Source organism: Pteropus medius, unplaced genomic scaffold (assembly GCF_902729225.1).
Source record: "Pteropus medius unplaced genomic scaffold, Ma_sr-lr_union100, whole genome shotgun sequence".
In the NCBI taxonomy this organism is placed as follows: Eukaryota; Metazoa; Chordata; class Mammalia; order Chiroptera; family Pteropodidae; genus Pteropus; species Pteropus medius.
This window is the reverse complement of record NW_024356249.1, coordinates 1,779,385-1,798,677: the sequence shown is the minus strand read 5'-3', so window position 1 is coordinate 1,798,677 and position 19,293 is coordinate 1,779,385. Positions and strand designations below refer to the sequence as shown.

The following is a 19,293-nucleotide window of genomic DNA, read 5'->3' as shown; positions in this document are numbered from 1 at the left end:
AATCAGGAGTAGCCTGTGCATTACAGAAATAAAGGGTACACTGAAGTCAGAGGTCCAAAAGCTGCTGCCACTACTGTCTCTACACATCCATGAAGCTGGAGTTAAACTCTGGAATGCTCAGTCCAGACACTTCACCTAACTGCTTCTATTCGCTCAGATCTTACAACTACTTTGCTAACCAGCTAAAACAGCAGCAAAAGAACGCTTCCCTCTCTTTTTACCTTCCAAATTGTGGGAATTCATCTGATATGACAGAACCTAAACTGCGTCCACATTTGATGGGAGTTCAGAAAATGCACTATATTTCATTATTTATAAGACGTAAAAGTATTTTAAAAAGTGGAAATTGGGATGCATTTTATAATCAACAGCACGTCATGCTTCACTGACAATATTTTATTTTAAAAATTCAAAATTAAATAATGGTAAATCTTAGACTCAACAACACCTTAAATTTAATGAAAATAGTTAATTTCAGCTTTCTAGTTTAAAAAAGAGGCTCTACAAGCTCTCCAAATAAAAATATGTTTTCATATTATCTTCGAAAAGCTTTATGTGTTGTTTTGCATCTTACATCCAGGCATTTAGTTTACCCCGAATTTGTGACTATTGTGAGGTAAAAGTCCAAATTAATTTTTCCTAATTTTTCCGGCACCATTTATTGAAAGGATATTCTTTTTTCACTATTTCCAGAAGATGTATGTCATATATCAAGTAAACTGTAAGTCTTCTTCTGTTCCACTGGTCCATGCATCACTATACTACTCGTGACAGTGTCTTAATTACTATACTTTCTAAAAAGTCTTAATAACCGGTAAAGTAAGTCTTCCCATATTGTCTTCCTTGGGAGTGTCTTGGCTACTTTAGTCCTTTATTGATTTTCCATAAAATTATAGAATCAGTTCTTTAAGTTCCACCAAAACAACAAAACCAACCAACCAAACAAACAAAAACCACCAAAAAACCTTAAGGTTTTGACTGGGATATTAAATATATAAATCCATTTAGGGAGAATAGCTATACGATATCAAGTCTATCAATCCACGTACATGGTATTTTGCCCCAATAATTAGGTCTTATATGATTTGTTTCAATAAGCCTCCTAGAAGTCTTAGGCCATTTTTTAGACTTATTCTTGGGTACATCATATTTTTTATGCTATTATGAATTATACTGTTTTAGATTTCCCTTTCCTAACTGTTGCTAGAATATAAAAATACAAATGATCTTTGATTTTCTTAATTAGCAATCTTGTGAAATTCTTATCGTTTCTAATAATTTTTAGATTTTTCTGAACACACAATCATGTGGTCTGTGAATTGTTAGTTCTTCCTTTCAAATTCTTATGTTTTTAAATCTTTTCCTTAACTTAGTGAAGATCGGGATCTCTACTACAACTTTGACTAGAAGTAGTTATAATGGACAACCTTATCTCTCCCAATCTCAGAGGGAATATTTAATATTTCAACATTAATTACAAAACTTGATTAAAAACTAGATACCCTTTATCACATTAGATTTGCTTCAGGTTTTATGATGAATGAATGCTGAATTTTATCAAACACCGTTTATAACTTGGGTGGGTCACGTGTTTTTTTCTCTAACTCATTAAGATGGTAACACATACAGTAGTCCCTACTTGTCGGAGGTTTCATTTTCTGTGGTTTCAGTTACCTGCCAACCAAAAATTATTAAATGCAAAATTCCAGAAACAAACCATTCATAAGTTTTAAATTAGTGTCATTCTAAGTTGTGTGATGAAATCTCGCACCGTCCTGCTCAACCCAGGGAGGGGTGTGAATCACCCCTTTGTCCAGCATACCCACAATGTATACGCTCCCCGCTGCTCAGTCACTAACTAGCGGTCTTGGTTATCAGCTCAACTGTTGTGGTACAGTAGTCCTCTGCTCAAGCAACCCTTATTTTACTTAATAATGAGTCCAAAGTGCAAAAGTAGTGATGCTGGCAATTTGGATATGCCAAAGAGAAGCTGTAAAGTGTTTCCTTTAAGTGAAAATCTATGCATGTATAGAAAAAAAAATACTACATATAGGATTCAGTACTATCTGTGGTTTCAGGTGTCCTTTGGGGTTCTTAGAACGGATCTCCTGCTGTACATAGAGAAACCTAAAATGTATCAAACTCAGTACTAGAAAAACTAAATTCTCATGTATAATAAAACTTAGCCTGAGATAGAGTAACACTGTTAATATGGAATATATGGGTGGAATATTTAATGTCAGAAGCAATCATGTAAAAACTAAGAAGAAAGGAACACTTTCAGCAGGTGCAGAAGAGGAATGTAAGAACTACACCAAATCATCTTTTCCCTATCTGAAGTTCTCTGATACTATTTCCATGGACATACAATAATATGATGTGTAAAAAGCAATTTTGAGTTTTTTAGGAATAATTAACAATAGTACTTTATCCTTGTATAGTAAAAAAGGATATAAAGGTAACAATTGTTTGGTATTCATAAAAAAGATAGGATGTTTTCATAATAAATGGGAATTAAATCACCTTTGTAACATTATCAGACTTTATGCTAATTTATGCTAATTCTTTAAAAATAATCATACCTACTACACACTCTTAAATTAATAATTGTTTCTTCTAAGCTACAGAGAACTTTCTAAGTAGAAAACATAAGCTTTAAAACAGAGGAAAAGGATTCAGACTGAAGTTGACAATATAAAAAATTTAGGTTCTGGTAACTATTTACAATATTACTGCTGAAGCTAGTAATCTCCTTTAATATTAAAAGTAAATCTATAAGCCAAAACAGAAATTTACTTTGCAAAATAAATGCTGTAATGTAGAAAATACAGTTTAAAAATCCTAGGTCATTGGAGGAACAACCTCTAGCAGTTTTTTCAAACTGTTTCAAAATACTCGATGGTGACTATCTCAAAGCATTCTAGAATTTTATTTAATTTGTTGTTCTAAAAATAGAAAGTCAAATTTTTCTGGTGTTATTAATTAAAAGGTTATATATTCCATGCAAGAAAAAAATATAAAACAAGAGTGTTTCTCAATTTAAACACAATTAAAGTATCTTTTACAATAATAAGGAGATGCACACTTTTTTAACACACTAATTTTAGAACAAAAGTTGAAAATAGTCCTCCAAAATGTTATGTTACTCTCTCTTTCAAAGCGCAGTTTCAAAATTCACAAGTTAGCCAAATACAATTGGAATAACACTCCTCACTACGTGAACAAAAAGGCCTGGACTACTTTCTCAATTGTCACACGACACTGTACTGGTCAGGTATGCGAGATTTATGCTTTATGAACACATTTCCTGATTTTTTGTTTTTTAATCCATAAGTGAAAATCACGACCAGAGCTTCTAGAAGATACACAGTTAATTTAGTTGAGAGCGATTTTTATATTTGGTGTTGAGGGCATTTCTATGACCCGGAAAGGAATATATCACTGGGCATAAATTTCCCTCCTTATATGCATAGTCTTGATATGAAAAAGAACAATAATAATAGTTTTTTTTAAGCCCAAGAGAAAACATGGAAACCAAAATAACCTCAGAGGGTAGAAAGGAGAAAAAAAAATAATTGCTTAATGCTAGGGTGGGGTTTGGATTAAAAGTTTCTTCTGATTATCATGTTAATTAAGTATGACAATAAATTAGGTCGGTAGCCAAAAGAAACTGAAAAATAAAAACTACCGCTCAGAAGATGTCAGTACCTCCACTGAATGTTTAAGGAAGAAATGTAACAAATGAGGCTATATTTTCGGTTCTTATAGTATTAACATTAAGATCTATAACATTGTGACTATGCAAACGTACTTTACACCTATTTTGAATTCAGAAGTTCTATAACTATTGCTGATCCTGATTTTACAGAATAACCAACGTAGGTAGGTAAAATAGACAATGAGAGTGAGTAAAGAACTTAAAACAATTCAACTTCTGATGAAGACAAAAATCCAGTAAAAGTACTGACAATACAAGCTACTTGCAATACAGGCTATGTCAATGACATTTTGAGGCAGAAATATAGGAAGCAAAGGAACATACTGGATTTCATTTAAAAAGGGGGATTACGACACACAATGTTTACTGAGTACTCAGATAAATTAATATTGAGATGTCAAAGGAAACAAAACGCACTTTTGCAATTCTACAGGAGAAAAACTATGACCGCAAAGGAAGAACAAAATAAGCAACAGATTTTAAAAATACTAAAAAAAAAAAAATTTAACCTGCTTCTTCCCTCTTTTCCCCACCACTCACAGAACATAGATTTCCAGTTGTTATGATGGGATCCTAATTCAACCTAATCAGGAAAACAAAGGATAGAGAATTGAGAAAAGTCAGACTTCTCTAGCCGGTTACCCTATTACAACTTTTCTGGCCTATTATCCAAACACAAGTAAATCAGGTTTGCTCTCAGGTTTACTACATTCGGGGATTCAAGCACCCAGTTCCAACGTTCCTTTCTTATCTGTTTACTAACAATCAAATCCTTTAATAAGCAGCACATAAGTGATGGATATCAGAAGAAGTGAGTGGATGCCTAAAGGAGGGACTTCGTTAAACGAGAAAGAGTACATAAAGGAACACTAGAAACACCAAGGACACAGCTATTTTATAGTTTTGCCTAACAGGAATGTTTTGTCCACCTATGAATATATCCAGACAAGTATTAACAGCAAAAGCTGGAAACTGCAGAAGCACATGCCTTAGTGGGACTTCCACTTACTAAGAGTATGAGGTAATCCAACCTGGTTTGGCATGGTTCACAAAGATGTGTTTTAATACAGTGGACCATATTATAAAGGAGATTCCACCCAAGAATACTGCTTAGTCAATGCATTATTATAATTTCACCGCTCAGCTAAGATTGGCAATAACAGATCTTAAAACAATACAATTTTAATTGTAACACAACCGTAAGATGCTCCCTTCTACAGACACATAGCACAAGAATAGTTAATAAATATCATACCCTGTTACTACAACACATATTTTTTTCAATAGATGTATTTATTTTACCATATGGTCATAAGAAAGAAACATTAGGGGACTATAAATGGTCAGAAGTAAACGTTTCATGCCAAAAGTAAAAGCACATTCATTAGGTAAATATTTAATAAGCTCTTGTCATTTACCAGAATATTCTATTCTTAGAATCTACAAAGTAATACTTACAAATATGGAACATGAAATTTGTTCACTTCCCAACATAATTTTCAAAACTAAAATCTACATTTAATGTTCAAGATGTTTGAAAAGAGTGAAAAATTCAGAAACAACCTAATACCAAAAAAATACTAGTTTAAAAAAATCACAGTATATCTAATATGCAAAATGTTTCACTATATTAAGTTAAAAAATATCATAAAGCCAAATACATTGTATTATACAAGCATAAAGAGTAAATGTATACACATACACCAAAATTTTTAGTTTATGTAATTATACCTTAAGTGGCAAGATTATAGATGATTTTTTAAAAACTTTTTGTACTTATATCTTTCTAATTTTTCAATAATGAATGTGCTTTCCCTCTGTAATTAGAAATTTTTGGTGCAGTTGAAATTTCCCTGAGAAACATTTAAAAAAAAAAAATCGTATTTATCTGTCAGGTAAGGTAAATCTTTAGAATGTCATTTTACGTAAGCACAATTTTTCATTTCTTTCCATACACTTGGCAATTATATTTCTTTAAGTGCATATAAGGAAGAGAGTTCAATTCAGTTTCCACTGAATTAATGTCAACTTAAAACTTAAAATTATTTCTGGGAGGAATTTATTCTACCATCTCGAACACTGATATCTACATTCAAAAAAGATCCATTTTTAATTACTTATCCTTCCCTTAGTCAAATATATTTTTTATCAGCTCCTATAAAAAATATAAAGGGAAAACTCCCATTCATCATTAAACATTAAAACCTAGGTGAAGGAGGTAGTGAGAAACACTAAAATTAAAGTATCCTTATGGTTTCAGGAGATACTAATATGCTTTCCAATTATTGGCAATTTAAACTTAAATTTATCTAGCCTAGAGGTTCTCAAGCACTGACTGCTACAGGAAAACTGCCACAGAAATGTACTGAATACAGAAACTCGTGGCCCTAGATCTCACCTACTGAATCAGAATCCTCACAGGATAGAGTTCAAACCATAAGGCCCTTTCAAATAAGATAGCAGAGATTGTACTTAACGAAAACTTCCCTATGTCACTGCAAGCTGTTCTAATAACTCTGAAACAAAGTTCTCAATGTAAACGATGTTATAATCAGAGAATTACAATTTTATAACCAATGCCCATTAATTTATTTATTCTTGTAGATACAATTCAACAAAAAACCACACACATCACTACAGAGTAAAGCAAGCCTAGAGGCACCTGTGCCTCGTAAGACAAAGGCATATCCGATTCATGGAAAAAATAGACAGCAGATGTGACCTCTAGTATTTATCCATTAAAAACAATGTATCCTAAAAATAAATTTCCATGTCAACGGAACAAAGCTGTTTATAAATAAGAAGGAATGTGGAGGTGTGGGGAAGATAAGAGGAAGCTTCACCGAGTTAAGTACCAACAGCCAGGAAACAAGGCAGAATGAATGGTAACTGGGGAGAGGGAAAAAGAGAATAAAGTGGGAAATGGAAGAAGGGAAGAGCTCTTTCCACAAATCCAAGAAGTTGGAGAAAATGAACAGATATTAAAGGAAACGAATCTGAGCAGAAATGCAAACTGCTAAGTGGTAAATGGTGTAATTTTAAGACAGAAGAACAAATATAAGATATTTAGAGTAGATCAAATGATGGTACAGAACACATCTTGGGCATAGTGAAGGTGTAACAGGATGAAAAAGAAATATTGCGAACAAACTGATACTAAATAGAGCAAGCATAGCGGATGAATTTCCAAAGTAAAGATGGTGAAGCAGGAAAAAGAGAACTGCACAGAGAGAAGAAAGAATGAGACGTTATGAAAATTGGGAAACACAATGTAAGTGGGAGGAAGGAAACAGAACTTTGAGAAAAGTCAACAGAATAAGTCACGTTACCTAATCGATAATTGTAGAGCACAGTTATACCATATATTATCTAATTATTTGTAAAGTATAATAAAGTGTATTATTTTATGTAATAAAATGCCAAATACTATATGTAACAAATTTTACGTAATCGAAACAAAATGTAAGTAAAGTAATTTGACAAAGTGATCAGAAGCTGAATAATGCAAAAACAGGCTGAGAGAGAAGCGAGGACTAAAAAGAAAAAAGTGAAAGAAAAAAACTGGGACAAAAAGGAGGACAACAGAATGAAAGCAATCAAACCTAAAAAAAAAAAAAAAAGGTAGGAAAAAATAAAGAGGTGTGACTGCACAATGGAAGACGAACCAAAAAGTGCCAGTACTGCAAGTGAAGCCTGACGGAAACTTGACAGCTTCAGGATTCAGAAAGTAAGTGGCTCCAGAGCGTCCAGAAGGATTTGTGAAGATAACAATAGATAACAATGTCAGGGAGCGGTGAGATGAAGTCGCGGGCCTCAAGAGGACCAAGTAAGAGAAGCGCAAAATGGTCTTAAGTAAAAGCTGAGGTCAGAAGGCAGGCAGGTCCGAGAACTGGCCGACAGATGGAAACTGAACGAAGCGGGGGTGGGTAATCACCAGTCAGCGACAGGGCACCGACAAACATTAGGAACCAGGGGCCTGAGGCTGGGGTGAAAGGGAGAAAGGAACGGTGGCTTTTCGGGTTGGAAAAGTAAAGACTGAAGCAAAACCAACCTCTGCGTAAAATAGGTGAAGCGAAATCCCCAAACAAGTAGAAAAGTGGAAGGAGGGCAGCGGCCCGAAAAAGGGGACAGCCAGGGAGAGTAGAGAGAGAATGATGCGCCCCCATCATCCCCGGGACCGTGTCATAAGAACGGTCACCGCAGGAGCTCGGGCTGGGGTCCCGGCCCCGGCAGCCAGCCTACATCTTCCACCTGGGTGACGCCGCCCCCCTCCGGCGCCCCCCGCAAGAAATAGCGAAAACATCTCGGAGACGCGCGGCTGGCTGGCTACCTTCAGCCAGCCGTGACCTTCTCGGACCCAGCCTGAGTCTCGCCCCCTACTGATAGCCTCCTGCTCAGCCACCGCTGCCCGGATCGCGCAAGCCGGGGTGCGAGCCAGGGAACCCCCTCCGGGCCATTGTGTGTGTTTACGTAGCGAGGAGCTGCATGACGGAGAGGCACAAGGGGGGGATGCCCATCTCCCACCCGCAGAGCCCAGAGGAGAAAGTGGCCGAGAGCATCGGAGCCCCCGAGAGCCACCTTTCTCGCCCAAATAAACATCGGCCAGCCGAGCCCAGGGACGCGGGGGACGCAGGGGGCGCCGGCACTCACCTCCTCGGGGATGGCGGGGTCCGCAGCCGACGAGGCCGCGGCGCCGGCGCCGGCCTCGGGCTCCATGTCCCCGTTGAACAGAGCCTGGCCCTGCTCCGCGTCGCCGCCGCCGCTCAGCGCCGCCATCTTATAACCGAGAGCCGGGGCCCGAGCGACCGCTGCTGGGCGGGGAGGGGGAAGGGAGGCGGAGGGCGGGGGGAGGCGGAGGCGGAGGGCGGGGGCGCGGGAGGGATTTGCCGGGGCGAGCCGGCCGCGCGTGCAGGGCGTTCAGCCACCCCAGGAATCACCGGGCCCCCGCGGCCCCCGGCGCAGCCGAGCCTGAGGGGATTGGGGGAAGGACGCTAGGCTGGGGGCGGGGGAAGGGGGCGGAGACCACTAGAAGTCGCCGCGGCAACGGCGTCACCCGCGTGTCACGGTCGTGACGTCACCCGGGGTGCGTGACGTAATCTCAGGAGCGCCCTCGCGCCCTCGTCTGAGGAGGCTTCCTTCGCCTCCTGCACACCCTCGCGCTCGGCGGCTTCCTGCGCTCCGCCGTTTCCATGGCTCCGGTTTCCTACTTTATTCTCTTCGCCCTAAGCCTGTTCTGTAATGTAGGATTTACTAGAAGAGCAGGGGTGGTGTTCGAGCCGTTGAAATCCTAGAGGGAGGAGGACGGGGAAGCCCATACTGGTGTTATTCCATTACGACAGACGTCTCTGAGTCATGAAAATAAGACCTGAAGCCCCAGGGTTGACAGCCAAGTGGCATTTGATAGAAATAGATTTAGGAACAGCCAAATTATCAGAATGATGCTTGCATCCTTTTCATTAAAGGATTTGGCCTGTTAAAGTGGGTCTTAATGGAAATCTAAAAGCTTTTTTTTTTTTCATCATCGAGGAATGTTTCCTTTTAGCTTATTTTTCGTTTTCCAGATGCATTCATTTAGCAAATGTCAGTGGAGTGCTTTCCATGTGCTAGGACCTGCAGAAGCACAGAACATCCTAGATATCTGAAGCATCAAAACTATTTTCAAGGAAACCGTTCAAAATATTTTAAATACTTTTGTGCCTTAAACAGAACATTCCAAGGTATTTTCTATGCAAAATATGCATAAAAACAAGAGGGGAAAAGTAAATTCCCTCTGAGAGGCCCAATTATGGAATGGAATTAAATCCAGCTCATTATTTAAAATAGGTTTATTTAAAAGGAAAAGGGAATTTTCTGCGAAAAAAAGTTAGGAAGGGAGAAATAGAAATGAGAAACATAGTGGAAGTTACTGTGGACTCCTTATGGTCGGAAGATAGTCACCAAAGGAACCTGAATGTCAAGTCATGAGGAGCTTTGAGAGGCCTCTGCATTTTTGTACTTCCCATAAGGGGGGAAGTTACCAGTGACCTCTTTATTGTATTCACGATGATTCAAGAGATAGAAAGCTGTCCTGCTGACCTCTGAAGCAGGATGTCTGCATATTTATAGAGTCACCAGGAGCCCAGGGGAGCTGACCCTTAGTCCAAAGGTAAGTAGTTGTGTGAGACTGTTTGGTTAATCAGAATACTAGTATCCCTCTACGCTGAAAAATATACAACCTATCAATGAACATGCTATGTTTTGTATCATTGTACTTTCTCTTCCCAAGAAACTCTCCTTGAGGGACTAAATTTAAATCAAGAGCTGCCTTGGCAAAAGTAGAATGAATGAAGATGAGCGTAAGGGGTAATGCCATCTAGCTATTGTCTGAACTGCCGCTCTTTACTAGGAGGACATACTTCGAAGCGGACTGAAATAGCACCATCAAGCCACTCATGGCATCTTTTCCCCTTGATTTCATCAGAAACACAATTGGCAGGTTTTTAAATTCTCTTAATATTCCTGTTTCATTTTTTTTAAAGCAGCCTCTGAAAATATGACATCATTAAAACACTCTCGTAATGTTAAAAGTCCTAAATTTACTTTTTCATTGGTTCGATTTTTTTTTTTTTTTCAAGGCAAGGCAACCCTTGGTTGACCTCACAAATTGCAAGGACCTTGTTAGCTTACAATCCCTTATTATTTTTTTATTTTTTACACTTACAGCTCCTGGTCTTCCTAGGCGGTCTCCCATCCAAGTACTAACCAGGCCCGACCCTGCTTAGCTTCCGAGATCAGATGGGATTGGGCTCGTTCAGATTGGTATGGCCATCATATCTTACATGGTTATTTCTTTACAAGATGGCTGATATCCATTTAATATTGATTCTTGTTAGCTTCCATTTATTCAGCATTTTCTGATCTTGTCTTCAAATATATCTTTTTTGATTTCTCTAGGCCATTCTAAGGCCCCACAGTATCCAGATGGGAAAATATAAAGAAAGCATAAACTTTGGAGTCCAAAGATCAGAATTTTAGTGTCATCATGCCACATCTTGGCTATATAATCTCAAAGCAGGTATGTTCTGATCTCAGTTTTGTTGTTGTCATTGTTTTAATCTATAAAATTAGGGTAATAATAATGCCAGTCCAACCTACCTAATTATATCATTGTGAGGATCAAACATTATAGGTTTGCCCTTTATAAAATATAAAGTTACCCTCTTAGAATTCAGACAAGGCATAGGGAAGATGGCTTATCTCTGCTCATCTGGGAGGACTCAGTGTCTAGAGGGTGTCTCAGTGGGTCGGGAGTGGAATCATCAGGAAGCATATTTCCTCACATGTCTGGTGGTTGAAGATGGGACCTCGGCTGAGTCAGTCACCCAGAATACCTAAACATACTCTTGTCATGTGGCTTGAGCTTCCTCATAGCATGTTCGTCTCAGGGTAATCAGACTTCTTGCAAGGTGGCTGAGAGCCCCAAATGCTGGTATTCCTGTGAGGAGGTGAAAGCTGTATTGCATTTTATGACCTAGCCTCCAAAGTCACACAGCATCACTTTTGCTGCATTTTATTGGTTACAGGTAAGTCACTAATCCCAGTCCAAATTCAAGGAGGGGTGATTTCAATCCTACCTCTCAATGGAAGAAGTGTCAAAGAATTTACAGGCATGTTTAATTTACAGGCAGGTCATGTTTAGAATAATGAACTGGCTACTCTGTAGAAATGGCTACCTTTTCTAGATAGAATTCTCCCCCTTTTATTACTGGAAATCACCAAGGCATAGCCTAGTATGCTCACGAAGAAGACGTAACCTTCTTTCTGTAGCTTCTGAAGCCCCATTGCATGCAAAAGTAAATGTGGGTCCTTGGCCATTGGACATATCCTACCCCTCTCCTTCTGGGCACTTCCCTCCAAATCCCAATGCTGCCATAGGCAGAGCTGATGTGCTGAAACCCTCCCTCTACACAAAACAGTGGCACTGTATTCTTGGATCCCAAGCCAGTTTGTGTTTTGAGCAGAGAGAAAGAACATGTCCAGTGGTGTTATGTCATGTGGGCACCAAAGAAGTATTATGTTGCATTTTAAAGTCTTACAGACATTTTAGTCAACACGGTTCTTTTAGGTTTTGCTCACAATCCCCTTTTCCCCTAAGACATTCATGTATTCACAGGAAGCTGGAAAACAAATCTAGGTGAGAAGCACAATTTAGAACGTTGCTCCAGTTGATGACTGAGACACTGTTAAGATGTCTTGCTGATATATCTAACCCTTTCTTCCTTGGAGATGAGTTGATTTACAATAAGCTTTTCTATTTTGAATCCTGAATTCTAATAGACAATGGATAGTCCTAGCTGTCAGTCGGACCTACCCAGCCGGGTCTGAATGTGGTCACCGACTAGAAAACAAGTCAGCAGCCTCTAGAAAGTGTTCACAGTTCCAACCATGTTTAATGATGTATAGCTAACAGTTTAATATTTTATTTATGAATCAGGGTCATCATTATGAATAACACATACTATATTATTTTATAGAAAGCTACTCTCAAGCTATTTAGGTGTGAATAGAAAATTGAATTATAGAGTTGACTCAGTACAGCCTTCCCACATTCTTTAGTGATGGGGCCTCACCAATGCAGTACGTTTAACTGTAACAGTGTTTTTTTCTGAAGTTGAATTGAAGTCCTCCTCTGATGATATCTATATTCTGGCGTGAGTTTTGCCCTCCAGAGGAATACAAGATGAGCCTTTTTCTTATTCTATGTAATTGCTTTCAAATATTTGAAGGAAGTTCTGTTTCCTTTAGTTCTCTCCTCAAAACATATTCCCTTCTGTGTACTCTTTTCAGTGTTCCTCTTAAAACATGGTCCCGTGAATTGAACACTGTTTCAGATTTGGTTCAACCAACAAAGAATAGAATCTCTGATTACAATAACCTAGGAACCGTGCTTTTGTTAATACAATAAAAAAATCATATAAGCAACCCCACCTGATTATTGGTGCACATGAAGCTTGCAGTCAACAAAAAACTTTTATTTTCTTAAATAAAATGCTATTATATCAAGTCTAGATTTTTTAGTCTGTTTAGCATTGTTCTCTCTTCCACTGAACTCACATTTCTCATACTTTGTAATTCTTGAAGAAAGACCTCGCTTTTAGAGTCATGAAATTTTTGAGAGATATTTCTAACATTTACCAAAAGGTATATCAGTGTGTTATTTCATCTTGTAACATCTTACTTATATTATCCTTGGGTGTGTTAATAAGATTTCTTTGAAATATTGTTTATGAATTTGGTGATTTGGGATGTTAAAATTTTTTAAGTTTGCTTGTATTGCAATATGCAGTAGACTATATACACTATGCTACCTTTTGGCAAGAAACAAGGGGATTTATATATATATAAATCGTACCTAAAACAAGGGGCAACTGTATATCTGTCTCTCTCATACCTGATAAGGGATGGGTAAGAACATAGTGGAGGAGATACTCTAGGAGTGAGACTTTTCTGAGTATATCTTTTAATATAGTTTTACTCTATGAGACATGTAAGTAAATGGGAAAAGTAAAATCTAACCAAATGAACCTAATTGTATATCAAACTGGTAACACAACTACACAGAAAATAATTCAAGTAGCTTTTGTATATAGTTTTCTGATTTACACTGTGTCAAATTAGCTAAACCGAAATGTTTCCCCAAATCCTCTTCCATCACGTCAGACTTGCTTACCCACTCCTTAAATATGTCCCCTCAGAGGGTCCAGAGCAAACTCTCTTTACGTGGAAATGCATTCGCGAGGGTAACTATTAGAGCAACAGCTCTCCTCTGTAAGCAGGAAATGATAATAGCTGCTACCATTTCGGTGGGTTACACGTTTAACTCTGTGGTGAAGGGCGCTGGCTTCTCCTGAAGGACCCGCATCACTGGAGTTGTGCTGAGATCCCAAGGTAGTGAAAGTCTGACTTGGAGTGCAGTCCCTCCTCACGGGTTCTGGTTTAACCCCACAGACTGCACTTTATCCCTGCTTCTACCGCTCCCTGACTATCTGCCCCAAGGATTTTAGGTTTCAACAGCAGACACCTAGCCTCACATAGACTGTTTAACCAGCTCCACATTGCGTAAGATCAAATCCCTATAATAAATTCCATATTATTTATATTTTCTAATGCTTCTGCTTCTGATTAAGTACTCACTGGAATATATTCTAAGAATAAAATGAACTACAAATAAATCTTTAACTTTAGAAAGTTTACAATGGGTAACACTATTAGTTTTGTAATTCTGAAACGATTTATATTTTTGGGGGGAAAGAGCAAATGAATACATATATTGATGTTGAGGATCAGGGTTTTTATGTGGAAAAAGTAAGAAACATGTATGGAACACAGAAATTGAAGACTCTAACCCTGTGGTATTAGATTTGAATTGGAAATAGCAGTATTAATGTAGGATTGAAGAGAAAAAAATATGTGTACATATACACACATACATAGACACATTGTGTAATTTTTAAAAGAACATGCTGGTTAATAGAGAAGGAATGATAGAACTAGAAATATATAGTAAGTATATATACTTATAAGCATAAATATATAAACTAAATGAAGTACATATATACTTATATACTATATGTATATTATATGTATATAGATGTAGACACAGATATGGATTCATATAGTTTTAGCTTTGCTCACTGAAAGAAGGGCCAAAAAGTAGCAGTAAGTACACGTGATGCCTGGATCTTGATTTTGAAATAACATTCTCCACTAAAAGTAACGCAGGCCCTTTTGAGAAATGGCTGATTCCAGATCTGGGGCAGGAAACGTATAAATTGAGCTTGTACAGGATGCGCCTTGGTATACTCAAGAGCAAGGGCATAGTAGAATTAGAAAATCCACCAATATAGTATTACTCCACATCAGAACCATTTATTGTTGCTACAACTATTATTGAGTAAGAAACTTGGGGAGCAGGACAGTCTTATGCTTTTATAATTCCACCACACAGACCCCTTATTAATTATAAAGGGAGAAATGTAAATTTATAATGGGGACATCTGGCAGTCACTAAATTAACCAAACTATTACACTTAGCATCACCAATGAGAGGTCAATTCAACATTATGTAAGTCCTGATGTGGTGCATCATTTGTGTAGTATTTGGACCAAAAAAGGTTTAACCTGAATATAACCATGAGGAAACAATCAAATCTAGAATGTGGGACATTGTATAAGACAACTGACTGTAATGCTTCAAAAATTCAATATCATGAAAAATAAAAAAATCAAAAGCAGAAAGTCAAGGGTACTATTCTAGATTAAAAGAGATTAAAGAGGTCTAACAACCAAATGCGATACATGAAACAACTGAATCCTGGATAAGGAAACTATAGGTTTTGGGACAATTGGGGAAATTTACGCATGGGCTATATATTAAACGATAATGATGAATTCATGTTAATTATTTTAATTAATGTTAATATATTTGATTTCATAAGGTGAATGGTGACATGTTTAGTGTCATCATGTCTGCAACTGACTTTAAATAATAGTTCAGAAAAAATGAAGGTAGAGATAAAGAAAACATGACAAATATTAACAATTTAGGAATCTGGATGAAGGCTATAGTAATATGTTTGTAATACTATTCTTTTAACTTTTCTGTACATTTGAGATTTTTCAAAAAATGTGAGAGGAAATTTATTATATAAAAGTGATACATATGGTACTAAAACATTGTGATTTTTTAAATAAATGGTTTTTTTTTCGGGCAATTAAAAACTTGTTAGGCATCTATTACTATTAATATTGCATTAAATTTTTCCTTTTTCTTGCATTATATACCTAGGATCTATTCCTGATAAATCTAGTTTGATAATGCCTTTGTTTCCTGATACATAAGAATTAAACCATTTTACATCATGATTCATAGATTCATAGATAAAAAGAGACAAAATTGTTGCTGTTTCTCGCTCAGGTTTTAATAAGACCCTGTAATGTATCTCTATGTATCAAGTATCAATTTTCTCATATCTTAAATTCTAAGTATTATACTAAGTGTGTATTTGAAATACACATTGCTTTATTATAAACATTTACAGCAGAGCCTGTCCTGGTATCTTGTGCTTAAGATGTTCTAATGGTGTCTCATTGTTCATTTCTTCATTTTTTCATTCATTGAACAAATATTTATTGCATACCCACTGAGTGTCAGACACTGTGCTAGGCTTTTATATTATCCGAATAAAAATGAGTCTTAGATTTTTTGTTTGTTCATTTTAACACTTATTATTGCTCTGGGAGAGCCTTGTATACAGCAAACTGTTGAAGAGCAAACCTCTGATAGTGGCCAGCTTTTACAGACATCTGAACTTCTGTGACTGTTTTTTGTGTTTAATGTCTCTAGTGCCGATTTTCAAATCTGTATTGCTTTTGTCTTTGATTTTTAGGTATGGAAACCTTTCTGTGTGATCTTGCTTCCTACTTCACAGAGAAAATAGAGGCTTTAAGATGTGAACTCTCTAGCTTCCAGCTCCCCCAAGTACAAACTTCTGTGCATTTTTATTCATTCTTATTCTTCCCTACCTCACAGTATGAAGCATCACTCCTCTTTTTGCATTTGATGCTGTTGGCTTCATCCTTTTTCTCATGACTCCCCATACTGCTGGTTCTCCTCATAAAAGATCAGTTTTTGGTTTCGTTTTTGGGGTCATTTTTCATCACTTGCAGTTAATTGTATAACCCTCAACTCCAGCCTTTGCCCGTTTCTCTTACAGAACTTTTACACTCTTACCCATCCCTTTGGTTTTATTTACAATGAAGACTTCTAAATCTGTATCACATCTAGATATCTCCACCTTGCCTCAACCTTCAGTTTCCAACTACCTACTAGCTGTCCGCACCTGAATGTGTCACAGATACTACAAATCCACAAGTCCCAAGCTGACCTCTACAATCCTCATTTTCTGCTTCAACAACTGCTTGTCCTGTATTTTTTAAATTTCAATTTGTGACAATGCCTTTTGACTCTCTTTATTTAAAGATGAATACTAATTTCATATTCTCTGTTGTAACAAAAATCTTTGAGTTGATCCCAATTTTTTTTTTTAGTAACCGAATTCAGTTACTCCTGAAGTTTTTCAATAATAGATCAGTAAATGTCTATCTCTTCACATCTTTTCTTCCTCTTAAAGAAAATCTGGGTTTTTCCCTTTTAGAATTCTTTTATTTATTACTTTGGTACTTTTTTAGCAGTTTTTTTTTGCTCCTGGATCTGAATTTCTGGTTTCAACATCTGCCATGATCACTTCCCTGTACTTTTATTTTAATGAATCAATATTAGATAATTTAAGTCAAATTTTAATACATTTTAATAAATGTATTTGATTCAAATTACTAGTATGTATATTGATCAAAGTTTATATATTTTTATATTAAAGTGACAATAGCTTTGAGAGGCAAATGTCCTAATTAATCAGACCCTTTATTATATATATATTAGCATCTCTCTCACACTATGCAGAATTAGTGTGGTTTTATAGGTGGCACTTTTCATATGAGCATATCTTGCATGAGTATAAACATATCATCCCTGATTTTTATAGGACAATTATTCATTTTCTAGGAAAGATTATTAGTTGCTAAAATAATGAAAAAAGTTAGATGTTAGGAAATTAAGGAGCCAAGAACACTGTCACTTTAATGAGAAGCTTGAATATTTTTATCATTTTTGCATTTGTTGTTATTTAATACATTCCGAACTTATAAGTGCAATACATTGTTCTAGATGAGACTAGGTCCAAAGATTTCGAAACACTGAAGAGAAGATGTGGCTAAAACTGCCATTTAAAAGTTATATGCAAGAGATCACTTGTGGAGCAGGGCTGTGGTGGTGGTGGACAGCCAGGCTGGACTCAACCGGAAGCTGAATTTTACTGCCACTGGTTTACAGAATATTGAGAAATACAGAAGCTTCATAATATTACTCTACTTGTAGAAATTTTTGAATATATAGATCAAGGTTGAAACTTTCAACCCTATGTGGAAGAGTGCTTAGAGAGATCTCTAGCTAAAAATGAACAAGTTAAAGGCAAAATTGACACAATAAAGAAATGGAAAAGCCTTTCGCTTTAAGAACTTACATGGCTGAATATTGAAGTATCCAAGGTGAGGATCATCCATCTTCTTATAACTAGTTTATTTTTACTAAGTCTGAAGTTATCTATTTATTCCCTTTGTTGAATTGACATGCCTGTTACAGGCGTTTATGAGCAATAGATAGTATGAAATTGTTCTCAATAATGTGGAACTGGAACAGTTATTTCAAGGCCATTGTAATTTTCCTTGAGAAACTTGTCCTTGTAATTTAACCTTTCTGGATGTTTGAAACTTGAACTTACGTGAGATGCAAAACCAGTTTTCCTTTCTTTGTCCCTGAAGACTTATTTCATTGTCAAGTTTTCAACATACAAAGAACTAATTGCACATCTTTGGATGTGATTTATTTAATTATTCTTCATGGGAAAATGGATCATAGGGAAATAGCTTTGGAAATATTAAATATGCTTAGTAAATTAAAGATTTTTAAAAATTAAGTAATGAAGTTTTCTTTCTAGAATAAAGTAGTACCAATCCTTTTTTTTTCCTCAAATGCATACATGCATACATAACAGCCACCATTAAAATAATCACAGATATTGTTTTGATTTAGATATATGCTTCTTTGTCTTTTTGATTGGAGGTTGGAGAAGGCATATGGAGATGTTGCTGTATTATGCATTGAGACAGATTATACTAAGGCAGTTGTTATTTCCATGGCTAAGGCAGACTTTTGTTAGTGGGGATAGCGTTGAGAGTTTCTTGCAGGAGGTGAAGAATGAATAGAGAGGAGAAGCTGATGGGACACTTTGGTGAGAGACTTTGTTGGGTTTCGGCCTGAATACCTGGGAAGCGAAGTGCCATGGTTGTAGGGAGCAGGTCTTTCTCCCCACATCTGCACAGAACCCAGCCCAGTTCTGGCAATGCAAACAATGATTCTGGGCTTATCAGGGGCCTGCATCCTTAACGTAAATAGTGAGGAGTGTGTGAAGTGTGCCCTCAATATAAACATCAGTGGTTCTCCTTCAGGCAGTGTGAAGGGCAGTGGACAACAGCCAAGGACACCTGAGGCAGAAGAGGAAGAACCGATAAGTCCTGAGTGGGAACTGGTTTGTGAACAGCTGAAGGGAAAGGCAAAGGGTCAATGTTATACTATTCCAGGGACACCATTCACATTTTACTCAATGCAAATCTCAGTTGTACTCCAGGGAGTGGCTTTCGCCCAGAATACAGTGTCAGTTGCACCCCCTGGAATTGGGCAATGTGGCTGCCTGGTCCTAGGAAGCATCCTTTTTAAAGATTCCCAGTAAAAATTATAGGCTGCTTTATATGGGCTGTTGAGGTTCAAACTATCAAATTGGTAGGGACTCAAGCCATTGTGATTTTGAGTTTTGACTTACTATATCTTCATTTTATTCATTTGGTCTGATAACATCTGGAAATCCTGGTTACTTAGTTTTATACCACTCTGGCCAGATATCTTTATGTTCCCTTACAGC

At 37.1% G+C, this 19,293-nt stretch overlaps 1 protein-coding gene, 1 long non-coding RNA gene and 1 pseudogene across 7 annotated transcripts in view; 1 reads left to right on the top strand and 2 right to left on the bottom strand.

The window, feature by feature from the left end:
- BRAF (B-Raf proto-oncogene, serine/threonine kinase) overlaps nucleotides 1-8,705 on the bottom strand; it is a 116,975-nt gene extending 108,270 nt beyond the window's left edge. For 5 of the 6 annotated variants that reach the window (XM_039860951.1, XM_039860947.1, XM_039860948.1 and 2 more), the window contains exon 1: nucleotides 8,369-8,705. In XM_039860951.1, the coding sequence (XP_039716885.1) occupies nucleotides 8,369-8,494 (126 nt within the window). In that variant the 5' untranslated portion in view covers nucleotides 8,495-8,705. The remainder of the gene's footprint in view (nucleotides 1-8,368) is intronic. The other variant, XM_039860953.1, reaches the window with a different exon arrangement.
- Nucleotides 8,706-8,763: 58 nt separating this feature from the next.
- LOC120601213 (uncharacterized) lies at nucleotides 8,764-16,755 on the top strand. Its single transcript, XR_005652393.1, has 3 exons — nucleotides 8,764-9,863; nucleotides 10,652-10,772; nucleotides 16,147-16,755. It is a non-coding gene; the product is annotated as an uncharacterized LOC120601213 (long non-coding RNA).
- On the bottom strand, nucleotides 10,412-10,530 carry LOC120601293 (uncharacterized; annotated as a pseudogene).
- Nucleotides 16,756-19,293: the final 2,538 nt, after the last annotated feature.